Below are 20,303 nucleotides of genomic sequence, written 5' to 3' on the forward strand. Positions count from 1 at the left end.
TCCTTCTCCCAAACTATGTAAAACCTCTTTCTCGTTTTCAGCCATCTTCATCAGAAGACCACGTGGCCCCCTCCTGCAAGCCAGACCAAGAGCGATCAACCGCAGCCACCAAGCTCAACCAACGAACTGCCTAAGCCGCCTACATAAACCTCACACGGCTTGCCCATGCTCTGAGCCGCGCTGTCCGTAACACAGCTGCTCCTGGGCCGGGAGAGGGGAAGGACACACCACCAGTGCTTCCACCTCCAGGCAAACCAGACCGAGCAACAAGCTTTCTAACACGAGACTAATTCTTCCTGACTACCCAAGACTTTTTCAGCAACCTCCCCTGCGTGTCTACCTCTGAGTTATCATACAAGGCTATTTGCTCACGGTTTTGCAGCTTTATAGGAAAAAAATTTTCTCAAGAGGCTACAAGGGCCTGGATTTCACTGGCAGCCTTTTAGAGCTTGTATTCTGGGTAGTGAGAGGAGCATGAACGTACCTGAGGGACTCAGGGGTCTCCAACAGATTCCTTTTGGTGTTTCATTTGAAAAACCAAAGTATATTTAGCAACTGTAATCAAAGCAGCTTAATCTGTAGCGTCCTAGCTGTTCGGGATAGGTATTTCTCTTTTTATTCTTTTTGTATAGCTTATCCCAGCTGCAATGCTTGAAAGGGAAAGTGCCATCTCAGCGAGTGGCTGGACAGAGTGCAGAGATAGCCAGCTGTATGCTGCCGGTGGCCATCTATTGCTGAGCACCAGGCACTCCCTGGAATGCAAGAGAGGACATAATGAACGTAGCTCAATAAAGCCTGCAGTGACACTTGGAAATTAGATACACATGATGCAAGATTGTATTGCAAGATAGCAATGAATGGGGTAGAGATCCAAGATGAACAGAAGGTCTGGAAAATAAAATGGAAACACTACTCACAAGGCGTTTGCTTTCTGGGCTCTGATTGCAGTTGCTGCGTTCAGCATCTCTGGGACAAAGACCCTGCCTGAGCCCTTTTTTTTCCTCCCTCTCATTTTGGCAGCTCCTAGCAAGATGCATTGAGAAGTTGCATGAAAATGGGGTGCATTCTGGCTTTTACACAGAATTTTTGATTACTTCAAATCTCCTTTGTGGGAGTTCAATGCATGTGCTCCTTTATAGCCTAAAATAAAGGCTTAGGAAAAATCATGACCCTCCCCAGTAACTACTGCACTCAAAAGATATTGCTGGACTGCTAAAACAGTAACTGTGTGGTGAAACTTCACAGCTGCCTGCATAAACAGTCAGTCTGAAATTTTGGTTAAACTTAATTTCATAGCTCAAGGTAAATTAAATCTTTTGAATGCATGCCTCAGAATATATATTAAAAGACTTCTAAAAGGAAACTTAATTCTTTGGACCACTCACAAAGAATATTCCCAGGAAGAGATACTTTTTAAAAAAACATTAATCTTGGGATACCCTATGGTTAATATCTTGTTCCCCAGTGTTCTCTGTTTTGATGGAGTGGTAGCAAATACTGGAGTTACTAGCCCTATGGATTTGTTCTCATCTTGTATGTTATATAGGCAGGGCAAAGTTGCAAGAAGACAGATGCGGGTGCACAGAGCAAAATCCAGTCTCACCAGTTTGGTGTACCCTGTCTCTAGGAAAAACATCTCCAGTTCCCTGGGGTTATATGGCAGGTACCAATCTGCTCCTAGCAGGGTGTCTTCAAAAGACATTTGGCTGGAGGTTGCATCCTAGGGAGATGTCTCCAGCCCTTGCTCACCACACTTGCCAGAGAACAGTACAAACAAGATTTTGGGAAGTAGCAGGTCTTCAGCCGTACTGTGTCATTACGTATACCCAGTGGCGCTTCAGAAACCTGGTAGAAAAGGAACATGTTATGGGGAAAACAGAACTATTTAGGCCAAACTTGTGGAAGTCAACAGTTTTGTGATCATGTGATTTTCTCAAAATACGAGTATTGAGCCCCACCTGCGCTGGAAGGGTACAGGCCAGTCCCATCCCAGCAGGGTCAGCTGCATGGTCTGAAAGAGAATATACTCAATGTTGCTTCCATAGTCAAGTGATTTGTATTTTAATGTCCCAAGAGAGAAAATTTTGTATAAAAGTATCACAGCGGGTGAGGTGAGGGCTTGGATGAGACAAGCCTGGCAAACCACAACAAACATTGTGCAGTTGATGCTAACACATGGCAAAGGCTGGAAACGACAAGATGCTGACCCAGGGCTGCTGTATTTTTTGTATCCTGAGCTGTCTGCTAGTAAAAGAGCTGTGAAGATATTAACCTTTTAAAAAGCCCAGACAGTTCTGCACTCTCAGCTTACTGGCAACCTCTTTGGAAGAGAAATCCTCCAGGTTCCTATCAGCCACGGGAGATCCTTGCATCAAGCAAGGACCAAGCATTGTGTGCTTTCCAAAGCAGTCAGATTTCTTAGCTGGTCTCCATTATTTTCTTTGAATTTATCACGTTCCTTTTGCCTCTGCTTCAAGCACAGAAACCTTTCCAGTCTCTATTAATAGTGGTGTTATTAACTGCTACGTTTTCAGAGCAATGTTGAAAGCTAAGCTAGGATGAGAGTTGTGCTCCTGGAGGTGATGTTGATTTCGGTGACCCAGAATAACAAACTTGTGTCATGCTTTACTCCAAGGCAAGTGGAATTGGGCAGAACTCAGCAAGTCACGGGGTGATGTCTCCTCACGGAGCTTCCAAGAGGCAAAACGGGAAATGCATAAAGGAGCAAACAGTGCAGAGAAGTCAGGGAATATGACATTTAAACAGGATGCATTTTATTCATGCAGGGCCTGTCTAGTAGAGAGCTGAATTCTGTCTTCATTTGCAGTATTATGGCTTGCTTGTAAGCTTGTGGAGATGTGCTGCTGTCACAATGTGCTGTATCTGTCTGAGAGGGTCCCAGTATGACTGAACAGAAATGAGGAAGAGAAGGAAGAGTATTTCTGATAAAAATGAGTCTTGCATGGTATTAGATCTTCCTGAGTGAATAAGATGGACAATGACACGTATTTTATGAGCCACCGGAGAAAACGCAAACAGACCCCATAAATGGACATAATAGACCACGTTCAACACATTATATGGGTATAAGCTCATAAAGATGCATTTAAAGAGCATCAGCGTGGTCAGCTGTTGACCTGGAAGCTTTGGGGCTTCAGTATCACTGATGTGATGGTTTTATTTTGTACTTTTCTTATGCAAAGCAGAAATTCAGTTCTTAACTGTGTTGGTGGGTCAGAGGTTGGGAGACCTCTCTCCCTAACACAAAAAACCAAACCAAGATCTGACTATCTAGCTATTTTAACAGCTGCAGAAAAGGGGAAGGTTGGGCAGGTAGCCACCTAGGTATTATCTTGAAAGGTGAATGTAGCAGAGAGCCATTAGCACACTGTTTATCTGCAGTCTGATGGGTAACGTAACGGAATCTGCTGTAAATGTGCTGGACTAGAGCTCGTCTGATCTCCAGTTTCGTCTCTGCCAGTGATCTCTGCCACCTCACTGTGTGACCTTGGGCAGCACATTTCAGCTCAGTTTTGCATGAGAAAAGAAATGGGACTGACAGTATCAGCTTCTCTGAGTGGTGTGGGGAAGGCAAAGCCCTAGGGACCCACAGGATCCAGCGCGCAACCTTCTGACACAAAAGGATCTGGCGAATGGTGTGGTATGAGGTACTGCTGATCCATCTTTTCAGTGAAGAAAGCCTCAACATTTTAACTTTTATTGGCTCTCAAAACAACAGATCCAACTTTTGCTTAACTTTCATGAAACAGAGCTAGGTTAAATGCTAAAAAGCTTCTCTACAGAGATGTAGGGGTAGCAGAGGTGAAAGCTAGCCCTGAACACTGCTGTGGAGTAGACTAACGTGTCTGCTCCCAGTGCTGGAGGCTGCAGAGCCTCCTCTTTCTCCCAGTTCCACTCAGTGACATGGGCTGGACCAAAGCCCAGTTCCAGACAGTCGAAATACACTTCCACGCCACTTTAAATATGGCTTTAAAAAGCAGGTGAACTTTGCTGCTGAATTTTTAAAGACACTCTTTAATGTTTAAACAATGCCGATTTTCTAAGGGTTGTTGAACACGTGTGAAGGAGGGCTGGAAAGCACCTTAGTGTGACAGTGCAGAAAGAGCCAGGCTGGCTGCATGATGCTGCCTTTCTGCTACACCGTGACCTTTCTTCTGCACAGGCCTGAGTACCCCAGCACCTCCAAGACAGACCAGAGAATTTTCTGGACTGGCTGACTACAGCATTGCCAGAAATGTCCTTTGCAGCTTCTTCAGAGGTCAACTGTTTTCGTAATGAGGTAAATAGGAGTTACAATACCATGAACAAACCCTGTAAGTTTTTTTCTGCGCATGATGCACCAGCTCACTTGAATCTTGAGTTTTTCAAATTTATGCCCACAGTTAAGGCATAAAAGTTAGGAGGAAGAGAGAGTTTGCAATGGGGGAAGTGGAGGCTGAATGGTATCTCCAGACCAGACGTCCTTCCTGGCAGACGCTCTCCTTCCTAACTGCAGGGACTGGCAGGAGTTCCTGGGCTGGGCTGCTATGGGGTGAGAACTTCTTTCTGAGCAGCTCCCATGAGAAATACCGAGGGCTGAACGCCAGCCCTCGAGGCAAGCACCCAGTCCTAGCAGGTGGAAGGACAGCAAGAGTCTTCATGGCCCTTGGGAATGCCAGGGAAGAGTTGGCTCTGTGTCAAGGGAAAATGTAGCCTACTGACACCGGAAAATGCCATGGTGATCTTTTGGCGACAGGAGAAATTATCTGTTGGAAAACAGGAGTTACAGTCAGGGCTGCCCAGCAGAGGAAAGGATGGGATGTTACTTGCCAGAATCTCGACCAGCTTTTATGGTTAGAACCAAAGGAAAACTACTGCAATTAGGTCACAAAGTAGTAATGGGCTGGTGTAAGTTTTGTAGCAAGAAGACGGAAATGGTATTTTATTTTTTTCTGTTTTCTCTGTGAAAATTTAACAGTGATTGAGGAATGAGAGAGAAATACCATTTGTCTGGAAAAAAAGTTGCATTCCAAATGGGAAAAGACAGCATTTATTTATACAGTGAACATAGATGTTGCAGGCTTTGGGTAACTTTGTGGCTTTCAATGCCCAGTTGTGCTGTGAAGGTCTCTAGGAAAAGCTGCCTGCTCTGATTCTGCAGGCTGCAGCCTTGAGTGCTTTGACATTTGACAGCTCTGTGGGATTGTTGTTTACAGAGCAGCGTCAGGCTGGTCTCCTCAGTTTGAGACAGCATTTCAGGAAATATTGCTGATAAGAAATATGACTGCAGCTTCCTGAAATGCCTGCCCAGATAAGGGGATGCTCTACAGCTAGAACTGGTGAGACAGGAAAAGAAAAAGCAGCACTAAATGTGAGTGCGATGTTTTTCAATAACATCATGCAAAGTGGCAGCTGGTCCCTAGGGAGATCTTGGAAGGAGGCTTTGAAGGTGCTGGTTTTTGCAGGCTGGTCTCCCACATCCTGCTCTTCCATCACTCCTTGATGGCATGTGCTCCTCCCACCCAGGACCATGCACCTGCTCAGCAGCTGTCTCTCCTGCCCCAAAGTGGCTACACAGGCATCCTTTCTTCCAGTAGAGCCGTGTTCTCAAGGACCCTCACCAGGTGGTGACAACTACCTGCTACAGCCTCACGGTTCGATGAACAGAGTCCAGCCTCACCATACACTCCAAAGCACAGCACAAGCGCAATCTCCCCAGCGTTCATGAAACAATGTACAGCTATTCAAAGATGGTGACAGAAAAAAAGGCTGAGAGGTCAGAACACACCCCAGCACCCTTTTCAACGCCACAGAGCTGGATGATTACCTGTTACCTAAGGGAGAATTTAGTTACGGGAACGTTTGCTCGAAGTGTTGAGTTTGTAGCTGTGCAATGAGTCCCATAATAAAGCAAACCTCCGTACAATGCAATGACAAGAGTTTAAGGACTGACGTGATCAGGCATCTTGGTTCACAAAGATCTGATCTGCCCCAGGACAAGCTGTGGCTCTGCCTCCTCCAGCCCAGACCTGAGTGGGTTCCTCCTCCGCAACGAACAGATGACAGCTCGGGAAGCTTGCCCTGTAGGCCAAGTTGAGCCCATCTCCCTGCACACCTCCTGTTCTAAGGCAGAAAACAGTCCTAAGTTAAACCCCACTACATCCCGTGAGCCACCCCGCTCGGCCTGCAGCGCCAGGCCCGCGGCTACAGCCCAGCAGGCAGCCAGTGCGAAACCTCCTGCTAAAGCCTGTGGCCACACTGCTGCGGTGGCCGTACCATGCTCTGCCAGGCCCTTCTGCCCCGGCCCCGCCGCCCGGCCCGGCCGCGCTGGCCGAGGGACCCGGCCCCGCCGCACCGACCCCCAGGCCCGGGCCTCGCCTCAGCGCCGCGCCGCGACATGGCGGCGGGGGCACGTGCGCGGGGCGGGGCCGCGCAGCACAATGGACAGCGCTCTGCGGCGCCGCGGGGCGGGGCGGGGCGGCCGGCGGGGCGGGGCCGGCGCGCGGCGGTTGAAGCGGCGCGTGGAGCCGGCAGCAGCGGCGGCGGCAGCGCAGCCCGGGATGGGCCCGGCCGGGTTCCGCGGTGAGGGGGTGTGGGGCGGGGGGCGGCCGCGTCGGGCACTATAGGTCCCACCCTCCCCTCCCCGTTCTCGGCTCCCCGCTGTCGCCCCTTCTCCCCCCCTCAGCCCCCCGCTCTGCCCCTCCTAGACCCCTCCCCGAGCCCCCCGTTCTCCCCCCCTCAGCCGTCCCTCTTAGCTCCCCGTTCTCCCCCTCTCGGCTCCCCGTTCTCCCGTTGTACCCCCTTCTCCCCCGTGCCCGCCCCTCAGCGGTCCCTCCGGGCCGCCCTGTCAGGTTCGTCCCGGCGCGGGGGGCTGAGGGGCGGCCGCCGTGTGCCCGGGCCCTTCGTGCGGGGGCACGGGGGCCGTTACCTGTACGGCGGGGGGCCGGGGTCATCATCCTGCGGGGACTGGGAGGGAGCGGGTAAAAACCCGGGGGGGGGTGGTGAGCGGCAGGCTGAGCCAGCTGGGGGGCGGTCAGGTTAATTTAAAAAATAAATAAAAAAAAGTTTGGTGGTTTCAGCCCGTTTAGGGGAAGCTGGGTAGGGGCTGGCTGGCCCCTCGCTGGCAGTGGTGCGGGCCGGAGCAGCCCACGCGCGGGGTGCAGGGAGGGGGCCGCCAGTGGGACCCCGGTGCCTTCTGTGTGTGGGCGGCATCCCCTGCCCCGGCACCCCGGTGGTGGCTGTGCTCTCGCTGGGCCTGCAAATCAAAAAGAACCCAAAAACCAAACAACGCCCCTCCCCCGCCAACAACAGCGTCAAAAACCCACCAGGCCAAAAAGCAAAGCAAACAAAAAACCAAACCCAACAAACAAACAAAAAAAACCCCTAAACCGAACAAAACAAACACACAAAAAAACCCGCAAACAACAAACCCCACCTAACCCGCGCACACACACAAAAAACTCCAAACAAACCCACAAAAAAAAAAAACCACCCAGACCCCAAAATCTGCCCCTGAAGTATTTGTAAACTCAAAGGCTGACCCTGGTAAAGTGCTGCTGAATGTATTGATGTATTTGGGTCAGCTTCTGTATAAAACCCCACTGGCTTTAGGGCAGGGTTAAACCAAGCATGTGCTGTTCTCTGGGTCACTTGGCTTAACTCCTCCAAGTAGTCAAATCGGCTTGCGGATGGTGAGAGGAGGGTTGTGCTGGTGGCCCCACTTGTCTCGTTGGGCTAATAAGTGTGCCGTGTACAGTGACCTGTGTCCCAAGGAAAAATGACTGCAAACTTCAGGCGAGCTGAAATTTTGTGTTGGTGCTTTGTTACGCTGACAAGTGACAGGCTGACTGGACCTGCTCTTGTTTTATGTGTTAAGCTGAAGCATGTCTCCCTGCGTAAATTGAACTTGAATATTGAACTGTTGGCACTAGAGCTGATGGATAAAATGGCATAGTGTGACTTCCTATGGAGTAGCAAGGTGAGGAATGAGGGGCTTTCCTTCAGGAGAGCTTATCTACTGCTGCAGGTTGGCAAGGACCAGGGATTTAGCATGTGGCTATGCATAAAAGGTCAGTGGTGGCTCTTTGGTGAGAAAATTAATTTACGAGATGAAGGGGTGGAAGTATTAGCCGTGGAGCTTATTTTGATACATACATCGAAAAAACTGCTAGCTTTACAAGCCTTTGAGAGCAGAATGCTGTACGCTGTTCCTTTTTCTTCTTCCCATCTTAGCTAAAAAGGCTGTTCCTTATTGTGTTGTAAAGAACGTGTGAATGTTGCTGTGTGAATGTTTGTGTTGCTTGTCTTTGATTATAATCTGCAACAGGACTCCGGGCATCTCTGCAAGGTGTACAGAGTGGTGGCTAGGCTCCACAACAGTCCACTGGCTTGCAGCCCTCTGTGCTGCTTCACCCCTGCACCACAGGTGGTTCGTGGGGGGGGGGGGGGTGTAAGATGAAGGCCCACCTAGGAAGATGTCTGCTTCTAAAAGATACAAAAGGCTTATGCTGGCACTTTGAGCCCCTTTGAGGCTTCCTCCTATCGAGCTATGAGAGACTTGTTCTCAAGTTCTTATGTGAAAGAGCTCTAATAAACATCCTACAGCTTGGTACCATCTTATTATTGTGTAAAGTATCGGCTACTATGTCATTGTCTACTTAAGTGAAAGGCATTTCAGGCAGAGGAAACGTCACACAACTTTCTCTCCACCTTACTGTAGAAGGGGGGAGGAAAGCCTATGGCCCTGCAGAATCCACCTTTTTCTAACTGGAAATATCAGCTTAGCTGGGTGCCAGAGCCAGCTTTCACATGTTGCAATAGTATTTGAGGAAGTCTGGAATTCTTCTATTTTCAGCAGTTCTTTGTCAAAAACAAAACAAAAAAATTGCTTGGTTGTTCTCTTTCAGCCAAAAAGAAACCACCACGGGTGGGAGAAGTAATAAAGTCACTTGCTGGTGAGTTTGACCATCCAACAGGCAGTTCTAATGTGGAAAGAGCTGAATGACTTCATACTAGCCTGGATGAGAAGCAGGGGTTTGGAGGTTTTGACTCAGGGCTTTATGTATATTTAATATATAAACTCAGTTTCTGATTTCCAACTGTTTGCCTGTATTCTGTTAAGTAAGCCTCTCCTACAAATGGTAGAATAAAAGTTAAGCATATGGAAAAACCCTCAGGGATGTAGTGCACGATTCTAAATAAAATAGAAACATATAGTTAATATCACTGCCTCTCTTCCCTTTGCTGTGTGTGTAGCAATGTGTATTCCTCATGGGAGCCCTCACAGTCTTCCAGCTCAGCTAATATGTCGTGGTAGCTTTGCATGCGGTATGTGTGCCACTTCTTGTTAAGGATTCACCATTTCTCTGAAATGCTACTGAAGTTACAGCAGGGAAATGCGTGTGTCATCGGGGTTCATATCCTTCCATTTCATGCCCTCTTCCGTGCCCACTTTCCCCTGGTACAGTGCCAGCTGGTGTATCTCAAGCTTATAATTAACTCTCTGCCTTCTAGGGTTTGGTTCATCTGTGAATTGCTGTATGGGTTGTAGCAAAAGGGGGCACGCAGGCCAGCTGGACTCTGCAGGGAGCTGCAGGCTGTTGAGTCTCCGTGCTGTTGGCACTGCTGTCAGCATGTCACGGGATGCTTTGTGAAATGTAGCTGCTGTGGTTTTCAGTGTTCAGGTATGCAATAACTGAAACACTTTTACTGTCTAATTGGGACGGTTAAGGTGGTTGTTAACTAGATATGCCGCTTCATTGCATTGACAGCTCTAGCCTCTCTGAGTTTTTACAACTGCACTGGGCTCCGCCAACTGAAATCGTGCTCTTCCCTGGTGTTACCCAGTGAATGGCTACAGGTTTGGCTGTGGATTGGGGTTTCTAAGTGATCTAGCTGTAGTTTAGTGAGTCACTGCTCTTCAGCTGAGCTGTGTTTCCTAATATGTGCTTTTAACCAGATGGAAATACAAAATAGAGCAGCTAGCCTGGGCCACTGGAGAGGCTGGCGTTGAAGGATGGATGTTTAAGGAGCAGACGTATTCTGTAGTTTCTGTCTGGTTTTCTTTATGAGGTGGTTGAACATATTTGGTTATAATTTGGGTGGAATACATGAGATAACTTTAAAAACATGTCTATCTTTTTGGTTCAAAAGCCCTGTGAGGTTGCATGTCTTTAGCTAATATGGCCCAGCTGCCCAGTGGTAACACCTGAAAAATCCTACATCATTATCAGTGCTATTCACCCATCAGTATCTTGTGTACTGAGTAGCTACCTTTCACTACCTTTTCTGATTTATTTTTTTTTTTAGGAGTTATAGCTGGAGTCCCTCTTGCTTTGAGAAGCAGAATGTCTGTCTCGCAGCTCTGTTTTGAGGAGAGAGTATAGAAGGTCTGCCATTACACTGTCCCCAAGGTATGAAAGGTTTGTAGGGCACATGTGAATTACCAGCTGTCTTTCTTCTGCAGCTTCCCATGGATATAATAGTCATGGACTCTTTTTCTCAAACTTCTCTCAGTTACAGAAGTACAGGGCAATAAACCTGTGGCAATCGGGTATTGCAGCTGCCAGGGAGTAAAAGATCTGTCCAAGCAGCATGGTTAAGGCCGTTGAACTACAGCTTGTGCCGCCCCGTTGCTCTGTTGCTGGTGACACTGTTTCCAGTCCAGGTGATTCTAGACTGACTGGTCTTTCTTGAGACTTCCTCCTGTAGAGATCTCTGACCCCCTTCTAGGGAGGTGCAAGAATTCCTGGTTTAGCAGGTGGGGTCAGAACGGGGAGCAAGATCGCAGTTAAATACATTTGATGAGGCTTCTCTTGCTATATTTGCACTTACTTGGAAGGTTCCCGCACAGCCTAGGTATTGCGCTTGCATAATCATATTACAGCATTACGTTACAAGGTGCCCCGTGCCTCTTGGGTCGGGTATCTGATATGTGATAGCAGCCTGGGCTTCCTGGGTGTTTGCTTGTCCCTGCTCCACTCACTTCAGGTTGAGCTGGATGCTCTGCTGATGCATTTGCTCTGCGTAAACTTGTTCTGCATGGACTGGCTTCTAGTACCTGTAAGACTCATAGAGATCCAGCAAGTCCTGAACATTGTTCCTTGGATAACGTGGTCCTCTGCAGCATAACTGATTGTGAGACCCTTCTTCTACAAACATTCCCCATTCCCAGGTACTCAAACTTTTTAATATCTCTTTTCCCCTTTTCTTTGCTTAGATTTTACTGTGTGATGGCATTTTGCAGCAGTCTTTCTGAGAGAGAATCGCCGTTCGCCTTCTAATTCATGTTTCACCTCCGTTTTTGGGCTTGAAGTGTCAGGGATAAGCTGTCTTAGTGCTCTGATTGTTGAGTTCCGTGCTACACTGCGTCATGTTGCCGAGGGCCGTGTCTGCTTAAGCAGTGGAATTTGAGTGGGGTGGAATCAGCATAGTGTCTCAAACCAGCTATCCAGTCTTTTGTGTTTCTGATGTTCATAGACGGTATTAATAGGAGCAATGTAAAGGAACCTAAAGGAATTGCAGAAAGCAGCCTAATAACCTTTTTTAATGCTTTGTGCGTTTCCTTGAGATGCTGGTTATTGATGCATATTTGAGGGTTAAAACCCCAGCAAGAGAGTCTGAGGGAGGAATCCTGATGAGAACAGTGAGAGGTGGCTAAGAGAAATGAAATGCTGAGGACTGAATTGTTTCCATTGCATGCAATTATTTCGTTAGTTCAGCTGGAAGCAGTGGGCATCCAGTCAGTGGGATGTGATTGCTAGCTTAGCATCAGGCATGTTCTTTAAGCATGCTGTTTCCTTTTTCCTTTCTTTTAGTGGGTTAAAACAACTGAATGCTACTTTGTGCACAAAAGCATTTAAAATGCCAAAATACGGGAAGCTGTGGAAGCTTTCAACAAGGGGGATTTTGCGTAATGATTACAAATGTAATGCAGAAAAGGGGGATAAGGGGAAGAATCGCCATTTAAGCTTTGCAAGGCTCTTAAGACAGACTCCTTCTCCAGAGTACAATTGAGTCTGGCTTTACATCTCTGTTTTGTGCTTTAATTATCGTGAATTTTGTTGGAGCTCGAAGTTGAATTTGCTGCAGTAGCATTGGGAAGCAGCAAAGGACGCTACTGCGTACTGAACACAGCACTGGACTGGGACTGCCAGAACCTGCCTCATGTTCTGTCTCTGCCACTGGCTTGCTAAGCGAGATACTCTACCTAACGTCTCCTCCTCTCTGTAAGAGAGTTAAGGCTTCTAGTAAGGTCTGTTTGTGAAAATTGCTAGAATATGTTGCAGTGTTTGGCGTAAGGGATCTAAAATTTTCCAATTTCTTTCTATTACAGGTGTGTAGTAAAAATGGTGCAGAAATACCAGTCCCCAGTTCGAGTCTACAAATATCCTTTTGAGCTCGTCATGGCAGTAAGTAATACTCAGCACTTTTACTTCTCCAGCTGCTAAGGGCTGCGACCTCACGCCAGTGGGGGTGGGGGACTGCGGTTTTGGCTTGTGTGTCTTTATGGCAACCTTATGGGTACATTGTGGGAAGAGAGGTTTAGCTTTTATTATCTTTTTGTCCTTTCTTCAATTTTCCACGAAAAAAAAGAATCAACGTTTCAGTATTTTAAGAGAGGCAATTTAGTCATTAGAGGGGAAAAAACCCTAACAAAACACAACTTTCTATCATTATTCTTTCACAAGGAAGGAAAAGATTGTGATGTTCGGGTAGGCAGGGTCAGTTTGTGGCCAGACATTGTCTTTGCCTTACCACCAAATGCCATTCAGTTTAGAATCTCTCTAGATATGACCCCAATCAGTATTGAAGGGTGTATGTATCTAGAACTTGATTCTAAATCACACCAAGCTTTTTGATTAGGTTAAAAGCTAGAAAAATTCTTACGTATAGTTCTTCCCTGCTTACTCTGTGATTGAAATGTTGAGAGCTCTCGCCAAATTTTGTGGTTTCAACAAGGGGCTTGGGGGCTGTAATTGAAGTTCTTTCGCTGGTGATGCAGAAAGCTAATGTGACCATGGCAGCTTCCTTGGGTAGAGTTTAAAGACATTTGTGATATTCTGGACTTTGTCCCTGCTCTTCAAGGTGTAAGTCAAATATCCTTCTGAAAGGTTTGCTGTTTGCATTTCAAGGGTGGTAGCACTGAGCATTTGGGCATTTATCGGAGATGCTTGCTTATAGACTCTGCTTGCAAAGCTTTGTTTTGTAATCTGTTGGGCATGTCAGTTTACTGTAGGGATCCCTGAGACTAGTATTGGCCACTTTTAGTCTGCTGCTTTCTCCCTTGTCTCCCTTCCCTGCTGAACAAGGACACCAATTTTCTTAGTCTATTAGAGATCAAGAATGAAGATGGAAATCTATAGTCAGTTCAGGTAGCTGACATCCTTCCCATGGCTCAAGGGACAGCTTGATGTAATATGTTGCATTCCTCTTGACAATGTTGTCTCTTCTAGGTTCCTGGGAATTAAGTGCCATAAGATCTGTTTTATCCAAAACTGCCTCCAGGCTTCTATTTCAATAATTAAAACAGGGGGAGAGTATCATTGTTGGGTCCTAAGTGTGAATAACGGACCCCAAAGATAGCAGCAGTTCCTCAGCTGAGAGTGGTTGCCATTCACTTTGCACCCTGATCATCAAAATTAACACTTTTTTTTGTTTGACAGCTGGTCTCGGTTCCTGATCCCCCCTCCCTTCACCACCACCACCACCCACCCCAACCCCCCCCGTCTTATCCAGATTTGCCATGTCTTTTAACAGCTAAGCCAGCAGCATGCTGTAGAAGTGTACCAAGCAGTAGTCTGGGGCTGATGTTTGTGGTAGTGAAACTTTTCTGGCTGTGTTCTTGGCTCAGTGTATCCTGTGTTAGAATAAAACACCAGTACTTGCTATGAAGGTACTGGTAGTATTTGCTCAATGCATACCTCTCCACATTCCTGTAGTCTATATTATTAGCCAGATAAACCTAAGACCAGATGCCTGTCAATAAATTGGCTGCTAATATAGGAGGGCTGCCTCTAGACAAATCCTTTGTAAGCTTGTTAGCAGAATGCCTAAAGGCCAGGGTTTGATGGTATTTATTTTTCAAGTGGTTTAGTTTTATTTGCTTTCAGTTTTTCAGCATATCCAGACTTGAAATTCCCTGGGATTTCAGGGTTGGAATTGTAAATGTCATCCTCTAGTTGTTCAGCAAACTCAACTTCCCATTACCTTAGCAAAATTATTGGTCCTCTTTCTTATGAAGATCAAGTTAAGATCAAGCTACTTGTCCAGGGTCATCCAAAGGACTGTGGAGTGGAGTAGGGAGCTGAATATAGACCCCTTAGTCTCACTCTAACATCCTGTGAAAATCATGTGTTCACAGCAGGATCTGCTTTATTATGAAGACTGGCGTTATAAAGTAGTGTCTCAATCTAGTGGCAGTCCATGCTGGCCGAGCTGGATGTAGGATTTGTTATCGCATTTCATGTGTTCAGATGGAGTCTTCCATTTGTGTGGAGGCAGTGCAGATTTCACAGAGCTGTCAGGTGCTAGCTATCAGTCGCTGGAAGTTTTGCAGGGAGAGTGGGCGTACAGTGAAGCTGTTTTGCTCCTCAGCACGTGGCATTGCTGTTAATCTGCTTCAGCATAAATCTGACAGCAGTTTCCTCGGCACTGGGAACCTGATACTAAGCTGCTTTCACCTCCTCCCCTCAAATGCTTTGTGTGAACCTTTGAAGTGCTGAGGTCTTATACTGTGGTTAATGGTAGGAAAGCAGAGGTCATATGGGTGACCTCAAGACACCTCCTTAGGTTATGGGTCTCGATGCACCCTTCAGCCTGATACCCTTGTGCTTGATTCCTTGTCTGTATAATGGGGAGAGTCATACTTCCTGCAGTCTGTCATACTTCCAGGCTATGTCGTGAGATAGGTTAGTAGAGTTTGTTAGGAAAAGTGTGTGTGTGGGGGGGGTTCCCCCCAAGAACCTCAGCTGTTCTATAGAAACCCCACTATAGAAAACAGTGCATGTGCTTCATTCACATATGTGGGTCTGAGAGACAGGGTTGTCATAGCCAAATGAGGAAAATGATTAATTGCTTCCTGGCCTTGTTCAAACACACAGTGTTTCCCATACCTTGTGTGGAGCCCTGCCATCAGGAACACAATTTATCTTCCTTGGACTTGTGCAGAGTGCATGTGTGTGCAGCTCATCGTCTAGACAGCATGGGGCTGTGCTTGACAGATGAGCCAGTGCTTTTACTGTTAATACCTTTGTTATTGTGTGTCTCTGGATAATTGTCTATAGATCTAGACTGCTGCTTACTAATACTTCTGCAGCTTGTGTTCAGGCATTTGCAGGCAATAGATTTCACGTATCTTCCAGGTCCTTGGAAGGAGGACCACATTCCCCTTCTTGCTCTCTTTGCCTATCTTGTGCATCTGAGGAAGTAAAAAGGAATTATCAAGTCTCTTCTGGTCATTCAGGAGTTCTGAATTTTCTTTTTCTTGTTAGAAGAGTCTTCCCTTCTAAAAAGATTTTAAAAAAGGATGGCCTTTCTGCAGCTGTCCAAATTGATAGACATTTTCACCTCCTTTGTTCCTAATCTGCACTTGTGTTCAAGGATCAAAAATGTTATTCTTTGTAATCTTGTCATGTTTTTCCCTTCCATTTTATCTCATGTATCTCCTTTTAAATGGAGCTGTTCCCTCCAAGGGGCTGTCCATGCCTTTCTGGGCCTGATCTTGTCTTTTCTTCAACTAAATCAGCAGGTTTGAGATTGCATGTGTCTCCTGATTTTTATTTTATGGCCAGGAAAATCCTCAAGTATAAACATACTTTTTGTTTTCTTTGTGTAGTAGTTTTAAAGCTAAAAGATTGATTTTACTGAAATGTTATAATGAGGGAAAAATCCAGAAGGAGGGGTAATGCTACCACATAGCTCATGAGTGGTAACTTCAATGTAAATTGCTGTGAACCTTCTCCGACATATGGAGATGAGCATTTGGTTTGTGTGAACAAGTCCAAGATGTATATTTGTATAGGAAATGGAGAGATTGCATATTTAATATTATTTGTGGCCAATGAATGACTAAGATGAGTTTTAGCTTTGAAAGTAGTAGGGAGTTTTGTTCCTGTTAGTTGTAGTGCATTCAGCCCTTCACACTTGCAATTGACATCTGTCATTTTCACATATTTTATAGTACAAACTAAGTTTGATTAGGATGGTTCCTAAAGCTACAGATCTGCAATAACCCACCCAAGGACTCTTACGTGGTCCTCTGTACTTCACTGTTGCAGCAACTCAAACTACACATGGTGTAAATGAGAAACTTCATGACAGCACTTCTGTCAGTTGTTTGGTCCTCTTGCCACATTTACAATGCACTTAATGTTCGGCTCTTACTGCTGCTAATAGCAATTTACGGTTTCTGCTGCAAGCAAGGGGTTTCTCTGCACAGCTTGATGCCAAGGGAATGGTAAACAATGCAGATCCGCAAAAGGGGAATGTTCTGCTTGCAGGTAGTTATAACTTGACCCAAATCAAACCTTTATTACTTTGCTATCTGAGATTCTTTTATATGAAATGAAAGCTCTGCAAAACATAACACTAGTAGGTTAAAGGCTGGGTTTAGTTAAAAGCTAAAAAGGTATATGTACATGTGAAAATATATGGGTGTAACGATGCTTAAGCTTACTGCATACAGTATATCAGCTTTGTGTTGGCAGCCTTTGAGAGGTTTACTACCGTTATCTAAAAAATATGTCATGGTTTTGAAAAAGCAGCACAAAAATCAGGCATTTGGAAGTTTGCAGTAGCATCAGCTCTGATTGCGTATACCAGCTGTACTCTATGATTAAGACAAAACTACTCTTGAGCCCCACATGTGCATGACGTGACTTGGTGCTTCTTTCTGCTTGACCTCATTTCTTGGTGCTGCCCACGGCATGTGTTGACACATATGAGCAGCTGAGAGCCCCATCTCTTGAAAATGCACACACGGACAGTAGTGCTGTGTGTTTCTCACTGCACTGAGTGGTATTCTTCAGTCTAGGGTGCTTTTGCTAATGCAGTATTAGTTTGGGATGGGGTGCAGTTGTTCTGTGGGTGCACATGTGGTATATGGGCATTTCTTGAGCATCACTTGGACTCCCCAATAGATCTCTTAGGTGGCAGCTCATGACTCCCCTGCCTGTGTATGCAAGCGAAAGGTTGCTCATCTGAGCTCCTGGCCTGCCACCTGTACTTGCGAGCAGCTCTGTGACTCTTTCCTAGTTTTAGTGGCAACTCAGTGTTCTTTGTGTTTAGCTGATCTGGAGTTCCTTATTTTTCAGGTAAGATAAACTAGGAAATTAATGGTATATACTTCTGTTTCTTCTCAGTACGATTTGAGTGTCGGGGGCACTAGCAAGCTGACTAGAAAACTTAGTTTGGGCTACAAATGTTGCAGGTTTATTTAGAGTCAGAAGTTACTTCACATGGAGTAAGCAGCAGATGGTATTCTTTCTCCAGTGATTTTACTCTCTCATCCTGTAACACAGGGTCGTAGCCCACCAAAAGCAAACATCCATGGTCCCAGTGTGAGATGTCTTTCTCACATGCCTGACCCTGCTGAAGCAGTCTTGATGATAGTCATTTGATTTGGCAGGGGTCCTCACTCTTGCCCCTGAATAATCCACCAGCAGATCAGCCTTGACTACACCAGCTATTTGCGTGCGGGCAAAGCTGCTTTGCAGCCACTGAAGTTTTGCTCGTTTACAGCAGTTGAGGATCTGGCCTACAGTTATGTGCAGGAGTCAAACATTCAGAAAGACTAAAATCAAAATGCATCACTTATTTTGCAATTGTTCCAACTTTTTTTGGTGTGTTGGGAGGCTTGTATATGCAGTCTAATTGAAAGCAGCTCCTTGCTATTTTAGCTGTCAGGTTTAGCTGCAGGAGAAGATACTCTGAATACTGGACTTCAGGTCCTGACAGCTAGAATTGCTTTCCATACTCCTTTTCAAAATTATTTTTATTTGTGCCTTTTCAGCATCAACACACATTGTGTTAAAGATGTTAGATCTTTCAGTAGCTGTATTTGATGACTTTTTCCTGTTGCATTTAGCACATTGATTGTATACAGAGACTGCTCAGATACTGATATATTGTGCATGCTCTCCTATCTTATGCTGTGGTGTCTTAAAAGATTCAATATTTCACTGACTGATGCAGTGATGCTTTTGCAACAGAACCTGTGAGCCCTCTTTTGCTAGGTAGGCACCACGATGTGCCCCAAATGGCTTGCAGTACATATTGGTAACAGATAACATGGTGTGTGAAAGCAGTATAATGTACAAGCAGACTGATGTCACTCCAAACAAACCCCCAGAACTAATGTGGTCCTTGCTAGACAAGTTTAATATGTGTGTTCACAGCCTATACAGGTCTTGTAAAGGCTGCGGCTGTCTTGCTACATAAGATGTACCACAATACATTTTGGGGGTTCCTGTATACCTAATTGCAATTAAAGATTGGAATATCCCCATCTGGAGCTCCAAGTTGTTGTCATTATTCTAGTATTGTCACAGGCTGGTTTTAAAGGAAAGTACAATCTTAACTAAAATATTTGACGCTGGTTCATAGCCTCTGTTTTCAAGTGCAAACTCTGGAACTAGAAGAGCACTTGCTGTAAGGAGAGCGGAGCGCGTTCTGGCAGCTGGAATCCCTCTGAAGCAGCAGTGATGGTGCAGCTGAGCAGAGGGCTGTGCAGAGCAGCACAGAGACTGGAGTGGAGCTCTAAGTGCAGCAGCTGCAGGAGTGCCAAAGGAGAGGTTCCTGCAGTGGCCTGCCACCCACTGTGTCCTTGGATAGCCGCAGATGCCACAGAGTAGAGCTCTGCAGCGTTTAGCCCGTATGCCCGGTGCTCAAAAGCTGCTTTGGAGTTGCTGCAACGTAGATAATGACACGGTTTTCAGATACTGTCTGAAATGGTATTTCTGGTTGACAGTACCCTAGAGACTGAGAGAGAATCAGCGTGCAAGGGGAGAAAACATTTTAAAATAGTTTTGTTTTTTTTTTTTCAAATAGGTGTTCAATCCATGTTGCATATGATGTGAAATGCCCCAATAGTAATCTGAGCAATAGTTAAGAAATGGATACTCCCCTACAAAACAGAACCTCCTCTCTCTGGCAGGATTGTTAGGTCTATAGAACTTGCCTCTTGAGTGCAGGGAAATCATCTTTGGATGTGGATGGTCTGTCTGCAGCCATGGTCTGTGCCAGTTATTTTAAGGCAGTTTCCCTTGTCTCTTCTTTTTGCCATGATTTGAAGGTAAGTTTGTCGTGACTGGCAGAAGCTACTGGGTTAACATTTTATGCACTTACAGAGAGGATCTAGTGTTGACTCAAGACATGATGCTTCAATGTGACTTGATGGTTTGAAATCATGCTGTCAAGATACACTATAAATATCCCATCATCTTACTGCTGAGAAGCATGTGGCAAGAAAAGTCTGAAAGTAATGATCTCTGTGTCAGCTGGGATAATTCTTCACAGCTGTATTCATGTGTTCAGTACCTGCGCCCTGCCACCACCACCTCCTGGTATTAAGCAGGTTGAGAGTGAGCAATAGTCAGGCTGAGCAAAGAGCTGACATTTATCTTGAGATTATGGTTTGGGGTATTTCCCCTCAAGCCAGTAGAAAATGTGTGGTAAGTGCTGTGTACCACAGCTGCTGGAAGTGGATGGAAGAACTGCTCATTCATTCAGAGTTTTGGAGAACTGCTGGCAACATCTGCCGATCTGCCCTGCTTAGTGTGTCGTGTGGGGATCACACAAGCCTCTGATAGCTTTGCATTGCCACTGCTAAGATTCCATTTGCTGGGCAAGAATGGTTTAGGAGTGGATGGTGCTGGTACCATGTGTGGATTGGAGAGAAGATTTGCAGTAATTCAGATTCTGTACAGGATAGCCCCTGTTTTCTTTAGTCACCTTCTCCAGCTGCAACATGGAGGCTTACTTCCCTGAAGGGTGAGTTGTGTCTTAAGCTTAATCTGATTGGTGCAGTCTAGTGCTGGAACGGATGAGCTCTGAAGCAAGCTATAGTTCAATGGCACTGCACACAGCTGGAGGTATCGCCATTATCTTGTATTCCAGTAATGGCTAGAAGACCCTTCTCTCTTCTACTTAACATGTAGGTGCAGAAGACAAGTAATAAGCTCTTGAGCAGGGACCAGAAGAGGTGAGAAAATTTACAACCATCATCAATTGTTATGTCTCAGCCAGCATGGATGGGTTTTTTTAACTGCTAAGCACAGTGACCTGCCCAAATTTGACCCGAAGTC

At 45.9% G+C, this 20,303-nt stretch overlaps 2 protein-coding genes across 12 annotated transcripts in view; both read left to right on the top strand.

The window, feature by feature from the left end:
• LOC101919904 (syntaxin-binding protein 4-like) overlaps positions 1 to 6,218 on the top strand; it is a 52,203-nt gene extending 45,985 nt beyond the window's left edge. For 3 of the 4 annotated variants that reach the window (XM_055803827.1, XM_055803828.1, XM_055803829.1), the window contains one exon: positions 42 to 6,218. In XM_055803827.1, coding sequence (XP_055659802.1) covers positions 42 to 147 — 106 coding nt within the window. In that variant the 3' untranslated portion in view covers positions 148 to 6,218. The remainder of the gene's footprint in view (positions 1 to 41) is intronic. The other variant, XR_008747196.1, reaches the window with a different exon arrangement.
• Positions 6,219 to 6,458: 240 nt separating this feature from the next.
• The window catches only part of SEC14L5 (SEC14 like lipid binding 5), a 38,833-nt gene continuing 24,988 nt past the window's right edge, over positions 6,459 to 20,303 (top strand). The window contains exons 1-5 of one of the 8 annotated variants that reach the window (XM_055803823.1): positions 6,459 to 6,582; positions 10,309 to 10,412; positions 10,516 to 10,666; positions 11,057 to 11,173; positions 12,335 to 12,410. In XM_055803823.1, the coding sequence (XP_055659798.1) occupies positions 12,348 to 12,410 (63 nt within the window). In that variant the 5' untranslated portion in view covers positions 6,459 to 6,582; positions 10,309 to 10,412; positions 10,516 to 10,666; positions 11,057 to 11,173; positions 12,335 to 12,347. Of the gene's footprint in view, positions 6,583 to 8,910; positions 8,955 to 8,984; positions 9,684 to 10,308; positions 10,413 to 10,515; positions 10,667 to 11,056; positions 11,174 to 12,334; positions 12,411 to 20,303 lie in introns of those variants that run through there. The other 7 variants (XM_055803825.1, XM_055803824.1, XM_055803826.1 and 4 more) reach the window with 7 other exon arrangements.

Source organism: Falco peregrinus, chromosome 5 (genome assembly GCF_023634155.1).
Source record: "Falco peregrinus isolate bFalPer1 chromosome 5, bFalPer1.pri, whole genome shotgun sequence".
NCBI classification, from domain to species: Eukaryota; Metazoa; Chordata; class Aves; order Falconiformes; family Falconidae; genus Falco; species Falco peregrinus.